At 58.6% G+C, this 17,915-nt stretch overlaps 1 protein-coding gene across 6 annotated transcripts in view; it reads left to right on the forward strand.

Annotated features, from left to right (window-relative positions):
* The first annotated feature begins 4,949 nt into the window (after positions 1-4,949).
* Positions 4,950-17,915, forward strand: part of MXRA7 (matrix remodeling associated 7) — a 29,558-nt gene continuing 16,592 nt past the window's right edge. For 3 of the 6 annotated variants that reach the window (XR_010785030.1, XM_066565685.1, XM_066565686.1), the window contains exons 1-3: positions 4,950-5,585; positions 13,532-13,627; positions 15,695-15,755. Coding sequence is in view for 5 of the 6 variants with exons in the window: in XM_066565685.1 (XP_066421782.1) it covers positions 5,004-5,585; positions 13,532-13,627; positions 15,695-15,755 (739 nt within the window). In the remaining variant the exon portion in view is untranslated. The remainder of the gene's footprint in view (positions 5,586-13,531; positions 13,628-15,694; positions 15,756-17,915) is intronic. The other 3 variants (XM_066565688.1, XM_066565684.1, XM_066565687.1) reach the window with 3 other exon arrangements.

Below are 17,915 nucleotides of genomic sequence, written 5' to 3' on the forward strand. Positions count from 1 at the left end.
GGAGCAGGGCTGTGTCCTCCTGCAGTGCCAGGCATGGCACTGAGCAGCTGCAGGTTTTAAGACTGGTTTGGAGTTGAATGAACAGGCTTGCAGCACATTTTTTTTCTTCAAGGCACACAAAGACTCCTCTGTGGGGCTCCACCTCCTGTGGTTCTGGAGAATTGTGGATCAAGGCAGGTAGAGCTGGCTGGGAATGTGTTCAGAGGGAAATAACCATTCCATGTCCCTTCTGGTGGCTCCCACCTGTGTGTGATGCCTGTGACTGTGTCCTGTCCTTCAGCACAGGGGCTGGAACTGGGGCTGCCCCTGGATCAAATCCTGGAACAAATCCTGCAGCCTGCCCAGGGCAGCTGGAGCAGCAGCAGCAGTGTCCTGCCTGTCCCAGCTGTGCTGACAGGGAGAGGTGGACTGGGCTTTTCTGCTGCAGCACTGCCTTGTTTAGACCCAAGGCTGTGTCACTGCTCAGCTGCTCTTCTGCAGCTGGGGCTGGAATGGCTGCCAGTATCCAGGAGCTTTTGGAATATCAGCTTGTATCAGTGTGCTGTCAAGGGCAAGGCCAGTTGTACTGGTTGAAGACTTTGTAGATCTTCAAAACCAGCTCAGAGCCTGCCCTGGGTCAGGGATTAGATTGTAAAATGAATTAAGTTGTTGGAAAAGCTGTATGGGTGAGAGCAGAGGCCTCACAAGCAGAGGGGGAAGTGACAGGAGCTTAGGGAGGAGGTCTAAAGCAAATACTTCCAGGAGAGCCCTTGGGTTGGATCATTTCTTTTGGTGGAAGCAAGGTACAGCCATGCCCACCCCTGGGCTGAGCTCTTCTCTTTGTGGATTGAACCCAAATATCCCTGAGCCAGAACACAGCCAGATGTACAAAAAGCAGATGAGAAGCCAGCCAGGTAGGGGAATGACCTGCAAGCCTGAAGAACAGTGAGTACAGGGGCATTTCTTGGGATAGCTTCTCATTTCTGGCATCAGAATGGACAGGGATGTGTTCTTGGCAAGGAAAAAGTGGCATCCATGACTGGGAGCCTGACTGGGGCTTGCAGAAATAATCCAAGTTTGGAGCAGTTGTAACACTGGTCTGTGCTCAAACTTTATGTGAGGGAAAATGGGTTCTGGGAGGATCTGGGAACATAAAATCCTGACTTTTCCTCTTGGAAACCAGCATGTATCTGCACACCTCGCTGCACAGGGGCTTGTGGAGCCACACTTGGGTTGTGGCAGGGATGCAGAGGTGGGTATTGGAGCTCAGTGACTGCCTGGCTTTGGGTGGGAGGGACGCAGAGGAGCTCGGAACAGCACCTGCCTGTACAGCTCCCTGGTCTACAGGACACTGAGCACGTGTGCTGTGTTAGATCAGATCTTTTTTGTGCCTGTCGAAGGCTCTCCCGACGGTCCCACAGCCCATTCCTGCATCCTGGGGGTGGATGTGGTGCCGCAGTGCCCAGGCAGCAGGAGCCAGCCCGGCTCAGTCCGGCTCACTCCGTCCCGCAGGTGGATTCGCAGCGCAGCATTTTCCGTGCCGGGGCTGTTCCCGGAGCCGTTGTCCCCGCGGCTCTCCTGAATCCCCCTTTGTTGGCAAAGCTCCTCAGCTGCTGCCGCCCTTGGCTCCCCCGCTCGGCCCGGAGCTGGCAGCCGTGTGAAAGCGGCTTCTGTGCGGGGCCGGGGCTCTGGGGACCGGACCCAGCCAGTCCGGGGCTCTCGGGAACTGTCCCCTGCCTGCCCGAGGCTCTTGGGAACTGTCCCCTGCCTGCCCGGGGCTCTCGGGAACTGTCCCCTGCCTGCCCGAGGCTCTTGGGGACTGTCCCCTGCTCTGCAGGGACTGTCAGGGTCTGTCCCCTGCCCACCCGGGCCTCTGAGGACCATACCCAGCCAGTCCGGGGCTCTCGGGGACTGTCCCCTGCCTGCCTGGGGCTCTCGGCGACGGTCCCTGCTCTGCAGAGGCTCTCGGGGAGCAGTTTCCAGCCATCCCCTGTCCCCTGCCCAGACTGGGCTCTGGGGAAGCCCTTCCCAGCCATCCCTCCCCTGCCCGCCCGGGACTCCTGGGGACCATTCCCAGCCCGTCCCGGGGCTCTCGGGGACCCTTCCCGGCCATCCCCTCCTACCCGTCCCGGGCTCTTGGGACTAAACCCTGCTCTGCCGGCGCTCTCGGGGACTGTCCCCTACCCGTCCCGGGGCTCTCGGGGACTGTCCCCAGCCATCCCCGACTCTCCCGGGCGCTGCAGGGCGGTTCTCCTCCCGAGAGAGGGCAGCGCGCTCCAGCTGCTGCCGCTGCCCCGCTCCGGGCTCAGCCCAAGCCTGGGCTGGGGCCGGGCCGAGGGTGCCGTGCCCAGGGGACCCCTCCCCGAGCCCCCCCTGCCAGCAGACCCTGAGCTCGTCTCTCCTGGGGCTGCGGGCAGGCCCAGGGCGGGGGTCCCTGGCTGGGAGCCCGCCTGGCTGAGCCGCTGTGCGAATCCATCCTCCCGTGCAAGATGAAGCTGGAGGCAGCAGTCGTGCCTTGTAAGTTGATAGGGGAGCCCCAGAGATACCTCTGTGCCTCCCAGCAGGAGCTCTGGCCAGGGACCAGGCCGAGTTTACTCCATCAGTTCCCTCTGGAGAGCCATGGAGGGGACAGGTCAGTATCAGACAGGAGCTGCTGAGCCCAAATTCTGCTCGGGGGATCATCCCCATCAGATCACATCCTGCAGGAGCTCTCACCCCAAGTGTGGACACGGGGACCTCTGTTGCTGATCCTGTCACCTCGTTACTGCATGAGTTTGGCTCAGTTAGAGCAGCTCTTCTGGCAGACACGTCCTTGCTTCTCCTGCCTGTTGCTCTCAAGACCAGGAGTGTTGTTTTTCACAGACATCCAAACCCTGCATCTCTCACAATTCCTGTGAGTGCTGCAGGTTCCAGCAACCTGAGAGGGAATTCCTGCAGGTCCAGAGCCAGGAGCTGCGGCTACTGAGCACCTCTGAAGCTCCTGTTGATTCCCTTGCCAGGGATTCCAACCCCTGGAGAAGCTGTCAGGACCAGCTTCTCTTATTTTAAGGCAGTGATAAATCCTGCTCTGGAGGGTGCTGGCTGAAGTGCTCTGTCTCCGTGCTGGGTTAATGCAAGCCACATGCTGCTGCATTCCTGAGAGGGCAAACACCCTCCAACACACTTCCAAGCAAGAGCTGTGGAAAATTTATACTGCCAGGAGAAAGAGCAGGAGGTGTCCTGGGTGTTGGCAGCAATCAAGGGCACTGTGACAGCTGGAAATGTAACACCTAAACACCCCATGTCACCCTATTAGCAGCTCCCAGTGGCCAGTTTCCCTCATCTCACCTAGAATTCCTCTTTGTGCCCCAAATTGACAGCCCACATGAGCACAGGAGCAAGGACCCAGACCCTGGATGTTCCCCACCCTGGTTCTGTCTCTGGCCATGAGCCATTTCCAGGGCTCAGAGGGAGCCTCTGAAAGCAAGTGGTGCCCTGGACTCGGGATGGTGCCTTCATGGCTACTGGGATTAGGGCAAGTAGGGGGCAGAGGGGACCAAACACACATGGAAAAGCTGCTGAACCAAAGCTGCCAATCTCCGGGTGATTTGGCTGAGCTCTGGAGCAGCTCTGACGATCGAGACCCAGGAAATGCGAAGCTCTGCGGGAGAAGGGGAGCTAAGTACCGTGCTTGGTTGTTGCTAAGAATACAATTATCCATAGCTAACGATTGCCTGCCTGATAGGATTACCAATAAAGACAAACGCAGTGAGGATCATGGCTTCACTTCCTTCCTCCCACCCGGGGATTTAATCCCGTCTTTGTTTGAGTTTTGTCTTTGGTCAGTCAATTAAAAAAACCCTTCTGCTTCGGGTGGTATCTCCAGAGCCTTTTCCCTAAGAGAAACTTTCCGGGGTGAATTCCATGTCTGCTTTCCTCATGTGCATCCTGCTCCTTGCTGGTTTCACCCTGGCAGGAATAGTTTAGGCCTTCTAATTTCAGCCTGCTTTGTAAAAGGTTGGCTAATCCTCCCAGCAGTCTCGAGAGGCAGGAAATCCTCAGCGGCAGAGTCTGGGGGAACATGACAACTCCTCGGCCACTCTGCTTGCCAGTTTGTGATGGCTTTTGGACACATCCTGGTTTTTGAGTCTCCTGTTTTTCAGGAGAATGCTCGAGGGGAGGCTCTGGCAGCCCAGCTGCTCTCAGCACCAACTTTACCTGGAGGGTATCACAGCAGTTTATGGCACTGATATGCCCTGCAGCTCCTGGGGAAGGTGGAGTGATGCTCTGGAGCTTGGCAGGGATGTGCTGCCAGATGCTGCTCACCCAGGGGAGTCAGGACAGCCTTCCTGGCCCTGCCAGCCCCTCCGCTACCCAGCCAAGGGCTAACAAGGTGCAAATGCTCGTTAAACATTTCCCGGAGTCCAGCCGACACCCCGGCGTGTCCGACCGAGCTCTCCAAGCCCTGGGTGCCCGCGCAGGGAGCACTGAAGCCTTCCCATTGTTCGAATGGGATCCGTTAACGAGTGACAGGACAAGAGGAAATGTCCTCAAGTTGAGCCAGGGGAGGTTTAGATTTAGTATTAGGAACAATTTTTTCACTGACAGGGGTTATCATCCTAGAGTGTAAATGATTCTAGGATTCGACGATGCAAGGCACTGCCGAGCAGTTTGGGAATGACTTTGTGGATATAAGGCAGTGTCTAATGAAAGATCCCCTTGTCCCAAGCCGGACTCTGGCCTCAAGCAGAGCAGCCCAAGCCTTCCTCCCGCGGTCGCCCCTTCCCAAATCCCGCCCTGGGTGCGGGTGGATGCGGCCGCGCATCCCGGCGGGCGGGGAGCGGGGCCGGGCTGCGGCTGCCGGCTCGGAGGGGGAGGTGGGTGCCGGGCCCGGGCCCGGGGGGGCCGGGGCGGTGGGCAGGGCCGGCGGATGACGCCGGTAAAGCCGCCCGAGAGCCGGCCCAGCCCCGCCGCCGGCCGAGCGCTGCCCGCGCACCCCCCGCGGCCGCGCACTCGGGTCGGGCGGGCTCCGGCGGCAGCGCAGGATGGACCTGCCCGTGGACTCGTACCTGGCCGTGCCGCTGCTCTTCACCGTCCTGGCCCTCGTCCTCGCCTCCGTCTTCCTGAGGCTGCGGGGAGGCGGCGGCGAGAGGGCGGCGGAGCGGCCCCGGGAGCCCGCGGCGGAGCCGGCTCGGGAGGGCGGCCCCGGCGGCGAGGCGGCGGCACCGGCCGAGGGGCCGGAGGACGAGGGGAGCCGGGTGCCGGTGGAGGAGGTCGGAGTGGGCGGCGAGGGGAAGGAAGCGGTCACTGAGCGGCGGGAGGCGGCGGCGGAGCCGGGCCCCGCGGCCGAGCCCAGCCCCGCGGCGGCCGAGAGCATCCCCAGGCAGCCCCCGGAGGAGCCCCGGCAGCCGCCCGAGGAGCCCCGGCAGCCGCCCGAGGAGCCCCGGCAGCCCCCGGAGCAGCCCCGGCAGCCCCCGGCGGAGCCCCGGCAGCCGCCCGAGGAGCCCCGGCAGCCGCCCGAGGAGCCCCGGCAGCCGCCCGAGGAGCCCCGGCAGCCCCCGGAGGAGCCCCGGCAGCCCCCGGAGCAGCCCCGGCAGCCCGGACACCGGGAGGATGCGGAGAGCAAGGTAAGGCCGGCTCCCCGAGGTCCCCCCAGTCCCCCTGTGGTGTCCCTTCTCCATCCCTCTGTCCCCGCGGGTGGCAGGGAGGGAGCAGAGCTCCGGGTTTTCCACTAAAATAAGAGAGGTCCCGGCAAAGCCCGTGTTTTGTCTTCGGGTGGGAACAAGCTCATTGTCCCCGGGGGAGGCGGCGGTTTGGGGGCTGTTTCTGGCTCCTTCCCTTCCCGCCAAGGAATACTCCTAAAAATAATCAAGAAAGTGAAGATTTAAGGGAAGAGAAGAGTGTGTCAGTGTGAGCCTCCCCTCTGTGCACATCTAATCCCCGGGAGTCTTTTCCTTTCTCCAAGAGCTTGTCCAGGTGCTGGGGGATGTGCTTGTGTTTATTCTTCCCGTCCGCATCCCTTTTCTGCGGGTTACAGAAACTGTCCCCGGGCTCCTTGCGCTGTCCCTGCCTGCCCCAGGGAAGGGACTGCCCCACTCCTCAGCCCCAGCAGGATGCTGGCCCCAAGCTCTGACCCCTGGCTGAACTGGGGGGGCTGGGGGTGGCAGCGGTGCCAATGAACGCCCGGTAAATCCTCCTCCTCCACCGGATCTTGTATAAAAATAAAAGAGCGACCCAGTGTCCACGGGAAGATCTTGTTCTGCTCTTGCCCAGCCTGGATGGGACTCGGTGACAACCTGAGGCACCCGAACTCCCTGTCCTGGTGGCTTTCTCCCATGCGGCTCCTTATCCAAAGGGCGGGAAGGGAGCGCTGGGGCCGCTCGGGAATGCGGGAGTCGCCGTGTGCCGGCAGCATGTTTGGGCCGGGGCACAGCCTGGGGCCCAGTCGCCTCCTGGCTATTATTAGCAGCGTTTGTAATCCTCAGCAACTGTTTCCAGGCTGCCGGGCAGTGCATACTCAGCCCTCGCCTTGGAAAGCATCTCCAGTGACTCACCGGACAGCCCTGGGCAGGTCCGGGGGCTCGCACACCCTGCTCTGTGCTGTGATGCTCTGCAACACCCACGGGTCACCGCTCGGGGCTGGGATGTGGCTCTGACTCCCTGTGCTCCTCGCACCTCCCTTGGCGGTTTTTGAGCCTCGGAGCTCTCCCTGTCCCCTTCCCAGTGCCCCTTGCCCTTGGATACAGCTCTCGAGCAGCCCTGTGCCTTGACACAGCATCCTGGAAACCACATCTGTTTCTCTCGTGTGCTTTATCAGTGCCTGTGAGTACCAGGATCTCTGGAGAGCTCCTGGGCCACCGTTGGCCAGCTGGGTCCTGGCTGGGCCAGCTCAGCACCAAAGCTGGCCACTTGGCTGGGGCTTCTCTCTGGTGAGGTGCATTGGGACAGATGGACAGACCCAGGGCTGCCAGAGCCCACAGGTTCCTCTGCTGCTAGCTCACATCTTGGGAATGTTTTCCACCCCTCTGGCAGCTCTTCAGCCCTGATTTCTTTGAACAGGCACTGCTGCAGTGCTTGTTGCTTTCACAGAAAGGCTCAGCTCCTTTGTCTCTGCTCAGCACAGGTGCAGTACCAGGGTTTTGTGTGCCTGGAATGAGTTGGAATGGCCTGGAATGAATTCTTACTCAAGAAAAGGAGTTCTGTGTCCTCCAGGAGCCTGGCAGGGCTCTGTGGGACCGGGGCTCCTCACTACCCTCAGCCCCTCTTACAGCAAAGGCGCAGCACAGGGTCCTGCCCAGCTTTCCCTCCTGGGAAATTGTTCCCTCACTGTGTGAGCAAGGCAGGACAAGCCACCCTGGGCCTGAGCAGCATCCCTGTGGGCAGGTCAGGGAGCAGGCCTGGGTGGTGTGGGGAGCAGTGGGAGGAGGAGCAATGCTGAGTGTGTGTTTGGGAGCCGTGGCCAGCGCATGATCCCACAGCTGCCAGCGCTGCTGGACCCGGGGCCGGGTGGCACAGCTGGCCAAGGAACTACGTGCCCTTCCAGCAGGCACCACACACGTGTGGCAGTGCCCAGCCTGCTGATCCAAGGGTTGGTGCTGTGGGCAGAGTGGGAGAGACCATCCACAGCTCTGCAGGATCTCCCTGGATTCCCTGCTTTTGCTCCCTGTGAACATCCTCTAAGTTGCTTCATCCTTCCCCTCCTCCAGCACCACCCAGACCCAAGCCCAGAAGATGTTACAGGCAGGGATGGGACGGGCTCTGGGCAGTGCAGGGAGTGCTTTGCAGGCGGCTGCTGATGGAATCGTTCCTTTTCCAGCCTGTCTTGGCTCGGTGAGGGCTGCAGTCCCCTGATGTGACTCAGCAGAGGCTCCCAGACCCTGTCCGGCTGCTGGCTCCTGCAGGCTCAGGGCTTCTCAGTACATCAGCAGGCAGAGGGCTGTGCCTGCCACTCAGAGAGCTTTCTCTCCTTATTTATTTTCTCTCCTTATTTATTTTCTTTCCTTATTTTCTTTCCCCCCTGTTTGCTTAGCACGCACTGTGCCAGGCTGGCTCGCATTGCCCGCAGCCATTAACCACTCGACCAAAATGCTGATGGATGATCCCGCCCAGGGAGAGCAGCCTCGGTGTGTTAATGACGGGCTGGAGCCGCGCATCCGGCTGCCTCCTCCCTCCCTGCTCCCTGCCTGTGCAAACTGGGATCTGCTGGGGCAGCTGGGTGTCTCAGCCTCCCTCCTGCCTCCATCTCCTGCAAGGCTGCTAAAATCGCTGAAATTGAAGGCTCCCTGCCCCTCTCTGCAGTGACCAGTTCATTGCAGCATCATGCTCAAAGCTGCAAAATGACCCAGTGGCAGAGCAGGGAAAGGAGCCCAGGAGTCCTTGTTTCCCTTAACTGCTGTAGTGTTTCCCCTTGTCTCTGCTGGCTCCCATCACTGAAAAAAAAACTTAATTAGTCTGTCATTGTCTGTTCTCATCCCCATCCCCAGCTCGTTAATGGATGAGGCAGTGCTGTCAAAGCAATCCCGTAATGAAAAGCTGCTGGGTGGGAACTGGGTGGGAACAGCAGCGAATCTGGGGCTGTGGAGCGTGGTTCTTGTGAGAAACGGTCAGAAACTTCAACTCCCTAATGAGCCATTCTGTCCTGAAGTGGCAGGTGGCAGGGACCGGGCAGGGTTTTCAGTGTTGGACCAGAGCCACCTCCAGGATGCCATCCTGGCCAAAATGTTCAGGAGATGGGGAGGGTGAGTGGGCAGTGCCAGGGCACGGCAGCCTGGCTGGTTTGCCAAGGGTTAATTGCAGCTGAGGACTTCAAACAGAGCAGGGGTGAGTGGGTGACAGTGGGGACAGGGGACACACAAACCCTGCCTGAGCAGGGCAGCCTGGGGGCTGTCCCTGGACAGCAGAGGCGCAAAGGCTTCATCTGTCCCTTCTGCCAAGCTCCTGCTGCATTTTCCCGGTGCCTCCCACCCCAGGCTGGGCCTCCCTGGGGGCTCCTGGTGCCTCTGGACACACCAGGCAGCCCAAACCCCCCAGCTCCCACCAGGAGCCCTGTGCACGTTTACAAAGTCATCATTCCCCCCTCTGATGCCTCCTGCCTGCCCTCCCCGTGCTGCAGGGGAGAGGGTGTCTAATTAAGTCTGGCTGTAATTGGCAGCTGTTCAGGCTGTGTCTGCACTGCCAGAGGGCTGGGACAGGAGCTCCAGTGTCCCACAGGGCACTGGGGAGGGATGTGGTGATGTGCTACCCCCGTCACAGCCCTGGCAGCAGCACTGCCAGGGAATGCAGGGCTCCCCACCCAGATCCCTGAGTGCTCAGATGTGCCCAGCTCTCACCAGAGCCGCCTGTGCCAGGCACAAATGCATCATCTCCTGCAGAGAATGGAAACTGGGAAGTGACACAGGACATGTGTCACCCCCAGGAGCCTGTGCATGTGTCCTGCCCACCCTGAATCCCACCATGAGGCTCTGCTGGGACGTGGTGAGGGACAGGGGGGCACTGGGGTCTGTGTTGTGTTTCCTACATGGGTTGAGAATTTGGGCTCCCACAGGTCCCTGTGGGCTGGGTGAAGCCCTGGAGCCGTGCCAGAGCCAGGGCACTGCTGGGGGACTCTTTGCCTCCTGAAGTGCCCACTTTGTGTGCAGCTGCCAGGTGAGGGCCAGCTTTGCGTCCTGCCAAGGATGCCATGCAGCTCACCTGGGCAGCAAGGACATCCTGGTGTGGGGTGTTTGCTGTAGCAGACAGGGAATGAGCTGGCTGGAGGTGGTGGTGCCTGCAGGGATGGGAGCAGCTCAGCTGGGCTCCTCGCCCTGCTGTGGGACACACCAGAGTTCTCCTGGCACTGCCTGGTCCTCATTAAGGGCTGGGTGGTCCCAGAGCTTCAGAAATGTCCTTGCCCATAGCAGTGACAAGGGAAGTGGCAGGAGCAGATGCTCCCACGCTTTGGAGGCCTCAGACCTGCAAAACTCCATCTCCACATGAGGGACATCCTCTCCAGGCACCCCAGAGCTGGCAGGACGTCACCAGGGCTGGAGAACTGCTCTTGGTCTGCAGCTGCTCCTCTGGGCAGAGGGAGGATGGAGAGCCCCAGTGGTGGGTGAAGGGGAGCTGCTGACACAGCAGCTGCTTTGCTCTGCTAAACTCTGACCAACATTATTATTATTATTTAATCTTTTTAAAAAGTTTTCTTCCTTCCCCTTTTCTCCTGGCTTTTCTCTTTCTGGCTGGCTCTCTCCTGTCTGCTTTTCTTCCCTCTTGCAATGTCTTGCATCAGGCTTGGAGCAGAAAGTGCAGCCATAAATGGCAACACACAGGACCCAGGAGTTTAATCCAAGATAATTTTCTCCTCTTGCTTTGCAGCCTGGGATCTTCCCTTTTCCTGAAGCTGGAGCAGGGCACTTATTTGTCCCCAACCTGCCCATAAGGGCCAGGGCTATCCCCGAAGAAAGGATGAGGGACACACCACCCCCAAAGCATCCTCTGTCCTTTCTGAGAAAGAAGCCCATTGCTCAGAGGGGTTTGCAGCAGGGATGGAGGAAGTGGGGAGGAAATGGCCAGAAATGAGCTGAAAACCAGATGATGCTGCAGTGGGAAGCCTGGCTCCCACCTCATACGGGCTGGGAGAGGGTTCAGTGGTGGCAGAGCCTTGAGGGGGCATTTTGGGGTCACGATGCCAAGCTCCTCTGTCTGAGCCATCCTCCCCAGGGAGACTCAGGCTTGTCCCTGCTCAGTGCTGGCTATGTCCAAGGCATCCCTGAAGCTTTGTCCTCGCCCTGCTTTGCTCCAAACCCCTCTGCCAGAGTCAGCTCCACGCGCGGGTGTCGTGGCCATGGAGCTGAAGGGCAGCAGCACGTTTGTGATGATCCAACAAATGCTTGGCTCTGCAGCCAGGAGCTGCCCAGGCGAGGCAGATGGATCATGGATCGCTGCCTTGCTATTGAAGGTGGATGACTTGCTGGATTTTAACCCTGGCCTTTCCGGAGGCCATTGAGCTGTGCCCAGGTGTGATTCAGAGGTGCCGGGGCACGGGCTGTGCTGTGCCCGGGCTGCTCGGTAATGCCCGAGGGCAGGGAGGGTCCCCGGAGCGTTCCTGGAGCATTCCCGGAGCATTCCTGGAGCGTCCCTGGAGCATTCCCGGAGCGTTCCTGGATTGTTCCCAGAGCATTCCCGGAGCGTTCCCGGAGCATTCCCAGAGCGTTCCCGGAGTGTTCCCGCATTGTTCCCGGAGCGTCCCAGGTTTGTTCCCAGAGCATTCCCGGATCGTTCCCGGTTTGTCCCCAGAGCGTTCCCGGAGCGTCCCCGGATTGTTCCCAGAGCGTTCCTGGAGCATTCCCGGATTGTTCCCGGTTTGTCCCCGGAGCGTTCCCGGAGCGTTCCCGGTTTGTTCCCGGAGCATCCCTGGATTGTTCCCGGAGCATTCCCGGATCGTTCCTGGTTTGTCCCCGGATCGTTCCCGGAGCATTCCTGGATTGTTCCCGGTTTGTCCCCGGAGTGTTCCCGGAGTGCTCCCGGCCCCGCGTGGCCCCGGGCCCGGCAGCTGCCGCCCAGCGCGTCCCTGGCTCGGCAATGGGAGCTTTGTTTGCCGCAGCAGCTGCTGGGGCGGCCCGTGTCAAGTCTCCTCCAGATGCTCCCGGATAATGGTGACGTGCACGGCTCCCTGCAGTGCTGCTTCTCGGGGCTGCTTCTCGCCTTTTTTTGGTTGGTTGGGTTTTTTTTTTGGTTTTTTGGGTGGGTTTTTTTTTTTTTTTGTTTTGTTTTGTTTTTTTGGTTTTGTTTGTTTGGGTTTTTTTGGGTTTTTTGTTGTTTTTTTTTTCCTGCGGGGACGTTTTCATGGCACCGGAGAGATGCTGATTTGTGGGCTCTTGGACAGAGCACTCTGTTCCTTTCTTCTCCAGTTGTTCCTTCCTCACTCCCAGCTGCTCCAAACTCTCCCTGCATTCTCCCTGGGCTGTGCTTCCCACAAGAGCAGCACTTGGGGTGCCGTGGTGTCCTCCGAGCCTCCCAGTGCTGTCCCAACATCTTCCCCCTCCCTGCTTTGCAGGATGCTTTGCAGGTGCTGGTTTTCACCTGGTCATTCACAAAGGAGCAGGTGTCATGTGGAGCAGGTTAAGGTTCCTAAATGGGACCTGTTTTTCCTCTGAAGTGGTTCCCCCTTGGAGAAATGTTCAGCATGGAAAGGCTTTGGTCCAGGGTTGTTCCTGGGGCAGAGTCACTTCATTTGTGGATTGACTGGAGTGAGAAGAGATTCTGGTAAAAGAGAAGGCTGCCTTTAGACTTCTAGGACAGTTTGGGAGGTTGAGATTTAATTTTTAAGAATTGTTTGTGACTTACAATAGTGCTACATCAGGTCTTAGTTGGAAGGAATAATGTTGGCCTGTGAATTCAGGTCTTTTGCCAGCAAAGTTACAGAGAACTTTTTGATACTTATAAAAACTGTAATCAAAGCCACTTCATAGTGTTCTGCTATTCTACTGTATTTTATGTAAAGATCAGGATTTACTCTGACTGGGTTTTCAGTATTTCAGTATTTTAGGACAGCAGCACCCACTGGCCACGGCAGGGCTGAGAGCTCTGAAATTTGGAGCTGCTCCAGGCAGAGAGGGCTCTCCCCTCCTCCCTGGCTCCCAGGGACTGTGGGCACAGCCAGGCTCCAGGTGGGGCTTTGTCCCTGCTGGCATTTCCAGGCAGCCCAGAGCTGCTCCCAGTCCCATGCTGGTATTTCACTGCAAGGCCAAGGGACACGGTGTCCCTGCTCTCTGCCCACACAAATCCTCCTCCACAGCCCTCCAGGCACAGCAAGGAAACCTTCAGCTGAAGGTTTTGGGCAGGGAAAGCTGGCTGAGCTGGGAAAGCCCAGCCCCAGGATGGCAGGGTGGGATGGGGAGGTCTCCAGGGGGTGTTTGCCTGTGATGGGGAAGGCAGAGCATCAACAAACCAAACATGTCCCCTCCCTTCTGCTGCATCAGCATCCCAGGCAGCTGCCCGAGCCCTGCCAGGACACACGGACAGCCCAGCCCTCACTGCAGCCTCCTTGCCCTGGTCCCACCCCACGGGCTGGGGCTGCCACAGGGAGCAGCTCCTGAGCCCTACAGGGAGCAGCTCCTGAGCCCTACAGGGAGCAGCTCCTGAGCCCTAACAGGGAGCAGCTTGGGAGCTCCACAGGGAGAGTTCCTGGGCTCCACAGAGAGCAGCTCCTGGGCTCCACAGGGAGCAGCTTGGGAGCTCCACAGGTAGCAGGTCCTGGGCTCCACAGGGAGCAGCTTGGGAGCTCCACAGGGAGCAGCTCCTGAGCCCTACAGGGAGCAGCTCCCGAGCTCCAAAGGGAGCAGCTTGGGAGCTCCAAAGGGAGCAGCTCCTGAGCTCCACAGGGAGCAGCTCCTGAACACAAACCCTGGCTGCAGGGCCGGGCACTGGAGGTCTCAGGGGTTCCCCACTCCATCAGCCATTCCTGGCTTGGCACAGGCATGGGGCAAGGTGGGCTATGGGCCACCTTCAGGATTTGTCCATGTGTGCAGGAGCTGCCAGGGCTGGTTGATTGAGCACTTGGGGGTTTGTGCTCAAAGCTTTTGTCCTTTTCCAGATCCCACCACTGGGTGCCTCGCCTGGATCCGGCCTCGGGCACCCAGGACAAGCAGAGGACACAAGTGGCCACGAAGCACTTTCCAGCCATGCAGAGGTGTGTGGGAGGCAGAGCCAGCCTGGGGAGGGTGGCACAGCCCACTGTGTGCCAGTGTCCCTGCAGGGTGGGACATTGTCCCAGGGTGGCAGTGGCCGTGGGAAGGGGGCAAAGCTTCCCTGCTGTTCTCCCCTGGTGAGGCTGGGTGGCCTTTTAATGGCTCAGCCCATTTAAAGCAGAAAGAAATGGTGTTCCAGGAGCAGGTTTGTGATGCCCCAGGGATGGGGGTCAGTGAGGTGGGTCCCTGTGAGGCAGCTGGGGAGGGAGCAGCCCCAGGAGGGCAGAGGGACAGAGGGACAGAGGGACAGAGGGACAGGGATGTGGAGTCTGGGGCCACAGCATGGGGGAAGGGAGGTGCTGGCATCTGCCTCCAAGCCATCCAAGCAGAAAAGTGTTGTGCAGTAGGGAGCTCCTGGCTGGCACGAGCAGGGGTGCCCAGCCAGCCCTGGCACGCTGCTGTCGCCTGCCAGCCTGGCATCCCTGCCTGCTCCCTCTCTGCTCCTGTCAAGTGTCTCTTCCTCTGTGTTGGAGCAGATCTATTTTCCTTCCTTGGAGGTTTGCCACCCAAATTTCCTGCTTGCTCTCATTGTTAAATGCTCAGTTCCTAATGCCCAGGAAAGGAAGAGGCTGGAATCTCCCTCCCTGTGGCTGCTCCTGGAGGATTGGGTCTCCCAGGGGATGCCCCAGCTCACAGGGGGAGATGGATGTGATGGGGAACTGCTGCCCTGGGCTTGTCCCCTCCCCGTGCCCTCCCTTTGGGTGCCTCCCCAGCCATCCTCAGGGAAGCCTGGGTGTCCAGTGGGAAGTGCCCATGTTTGGAAGTGTGGCCCAAAATAGCCGTGGCTGCAGCGGGTGCGGGTCCTGGTGGCATCTCCTTCTGGGGAACAGGGTGGCCAGAGGAGGCCAAGTGGCTGTGAATAATGCACATTCCTCCCCCATGACAAACTCACCCAGCTCTGGCCCGGGGCTGTGCTCCAGCAGCTCCTCCCCAGCTCTGCCCTGCACACCCAGCACTCAGCTCTGCATGGTCCCTCTTGGCTCAGTGTCCTTCCCCCCAGGTCTCCTTCCCCACAGCTTTTCCCTTGATAATGAGGGGCTTGGCAGCCTCCCCCCATGCTGCTCCCTCTCTGCAGGTGCTTTGTCCTTTTGCCAGGAGCTGCAGGAGACACCCCTGGGTGCTGGTGACCCCTGGGCTCGGCTCACAGGGGTTTGCAGCTGGAGCACAGGGCTCTGCAGGAGGAAATCTCTCATGCAGGGGCTCTGCCATGTGTCCTTGTCTTATCTCCAGAGCTGGGGTGCTCCCCTGTCTCCCTGCTTGGAGATTCTGCACAGGACAAGGAATCTGGGCTTTATGAAGTTTGTTGTATCTTGTAGAAGGGAGCCCCAAAACTTCCAAAACTGGTTTGCCTTTTAAAAAAACCCCAAAATGTGCTGATGCTGCTCCCACCTGTGCTCCAGACACCAGCTGGGGATGGCTCCTGGAGGGCTCCCAGCACAAGCCCCCAGTGCTGCCTTTGACCCCCATGACTGGTGAATGTCCCTGTGCTTCAGAACAGCTCCTTGGCCCATGGCTGCAAGGTGGCTCTGGTTGGGGATCCACCTTTTCCTCCTGCCAGGACAGCCTGTCCAAGCCTGGCCTGGGGGCACACAGAATTCCTGTGGCTCCTGGCTCAGTCCCCTGCCTGTCCCTGGGCAGGAGGGGTGGCAGGGGTGCAGCTGGGAAGAAGGTGCTCAGGCACAAGGCTCTTCTTAAAAACCTTAATATCTCTTTGATTATAAACCTTAATATCTCTTTGATTATAAACCTTAATATCTCTTTGATAACTTGCATTTCATAGCCTTTGGGTGGGCCAGATCGCTGGGACTGACTAGTGAGAGGGAAGCAGACTAATGAACCTCACTCATTAGTGAGCATCCCTTTGTCCTGTTCCTTGGAGGCAGCAGGGAAGGGGTTCCTGCCCTGTCACTGGAGCTCCAGGCTCTGCACCCCAGCCCTGCCCCAACCAAACGTGGGTTATTCAGCACAGCACCTTCTCCTCACGGCTGTTCTGTTTCTCACTCCTCCAGGAGGAAGAGGTGGACTCAGAAAACGAGAAGCTGGTGGTGAGAGAGCCAGAGGATGAGGATGGTGAGTGCCAAGCAAGCCAAAGCCCTGCAGGGAGATGATGGACAGCTCTGGAGCCCTGAGTGCTTGGGGATGGTCTCCTTCCTCCAGGAAATTCCTGCCCCTGCCCAGATGCCCTTGGGCTCTTTGCCATGGGGCAGCTTTGTGATGCAGCTGCTCCAAAAGCTCCTTGCTCATCCAGGACAATCTCCAGGGGCTTTAGCCAGGGCCACGTTTAACTGATTAGCCAATTAGTTGATTGGAAAATGATTAATTGACTAATTGGGGTGACAACTGCTGCAGTCCTAAGACAATGAAACAGATGGTGCCTGAATGTGTGTCTGGAGGGGTCTCTGCTCTGCTGAGCAGCCCTGGAGATGCTGGGATGTCCCCAGGAGTCCTGGCTTGGGGTGCCTGGGGACAGCTGGGGCAGCAGGAGCCCTGGGGTGTTCCCCCTTCCCTGCCCCACTTTCTGCCTGGCTCTTGGAAGGTGCTGTGTGGCAATCCCCCAGCTCGGGAGGATTATGCCTAATGCCTCAGAGAATCAAATTTTAATCCTGGTGCCATTCCTGCGAGGCAGGGGAAGCTCCTTTGGAGACAGGGCTCCCAAAATACACTCATTGCACCCTGCTGGGCTTCCTCACAGCACTGGTGGCTGGGGATGTCACTGGGGGGGACTGTGGGAGGTCTGGTTTGAGGATTGATGGGTGGATCCTCTCAAATGGATGCTCAGCATTGCTGCTCTGCCTCTGTGTCTGCTTCTGTGTGTCCAGCTCTGTTTCAGGGCTGCCCTGGCACTGCAGGGCATCCTTACAAATGGGATGGGGGAAGGTGATGTCCCCTGGCTGTGAGACCTGGCTAGCACTGTGTCCTCCCTAGGCACCTCCTGCAGGCAGCCCCTGGCTCCTCTCCTGAATTATTCCCACTGTTTCTGAAGTATTTCCTAATGGGGTTGAGCAAATCCATGGCCTGGGCTGAGGGATGGAGCTGGGAGCACCAGCAGTGCCCTGGGACCAGCCCTGCTCCTCCTTCACTGCCTCCTGTGGGTCCTGGCCCCACTCAACCCTCAGAGATTCCCCTGGGGCAGGTGGAGATCCCCAGCCTGTGACCAAAGCCACCAGAGCAGCCTTGCCCCCATGTGGGCAGGGATAACGTGGGGATCACACCAGAGCCTGCTCAGGGGAGAGCTGCTCTCTTGGGGCTGCTCTCACCCTGCCAGCTCAGGGTCACAGCACTGGCAATGGGAGGGCAGAGAGATGAAAGACAAATGTTTTCTTTACTATGAACTCATGGAGGCTCTCAGTAAGTAGGTCACCTCCTATTCCTGTAGTGTTTTCCCTGTGTACATGAAAACCCAGCCTCCCCTTTTCTGGGTGTTTCCTGAAGTTTGTTTTCCATCTGCAGAGAAAGTTCCTGAGCTCAAAAACCAGCCAGTGGTTTCCAAACCCACACACTGTCTCCTTTTTTTAATCTCACCCTGTGGGCAGGGAGATGGGGACCTTCCTTGCCTCCCTCCTCCCTTATTATTTTCTGGGGAGGTGGCAACTAAACTGCTCCTTTTGGGGCCAGTCTAAATCCCAAATCTCACCTGATTTGGCAGCAAACCATGTGAGGGAAACAATCTTGATTGTCCTTGAAATCATTGGAGCTTTACAAAGGTAATGAGCAGCTCCTGCTCTGCACCAGCATAAGGAACAGGATGTTACACCCTCTTTTTTTTTTTTTTTTTTTTTTCCTTTCTCCTAATATCTCCCAAAGCAGCAGCCAGCTGAATTTTCTTTCCATGCACTTTTATGGTCACCCAAGGTGCTGATAAGCTGCAGCATTACTGCTTGTTTCCAGCTAGCCAGGTTTTGTTTGTTTGTTTGTTTGCCCATGGGGAGGGTTTCCCACCCAGGGAAGGGGAACATGGCCCAGCTGAATGTTTGGGGCTGCACACCAGAGCTCGGGGCTGCTTGTGTTCAGCCATTTGTGACCAAGCTGGATAAAGGGTTTGCGTCCCCTGGGAGCCCCAATGGCATTTAGGGATTAGAGAAACACCCCAGATCAGTAATTGAGTACTAATCCACCAGGACTCCCCAGGGAAGCTCCCCAAGATCAGGAGATGTAAAGAAGTGAGGAAATGTGGGCATTAGCAGGGGGGAGGTCTCTGGGAAATTCCCATCCCACTCTTGGTGCTCCAGG

The sequence above is a fragment of the Molothrus aeneus genome, chromosome 25, assembly GCF_037042795.1.
Source record: "Molothrus aeneus isolate 106 chromosome 25, BPBGC_Maene_1.0, whole genome shotgun sequence".
In the NCBI taxonomy this organism is placed as follows: Eukaryota; Metazoa; Chordata; class Aves; order Passeriformes; family Icteridae; genus Molothrus; species Molothrus aeneus.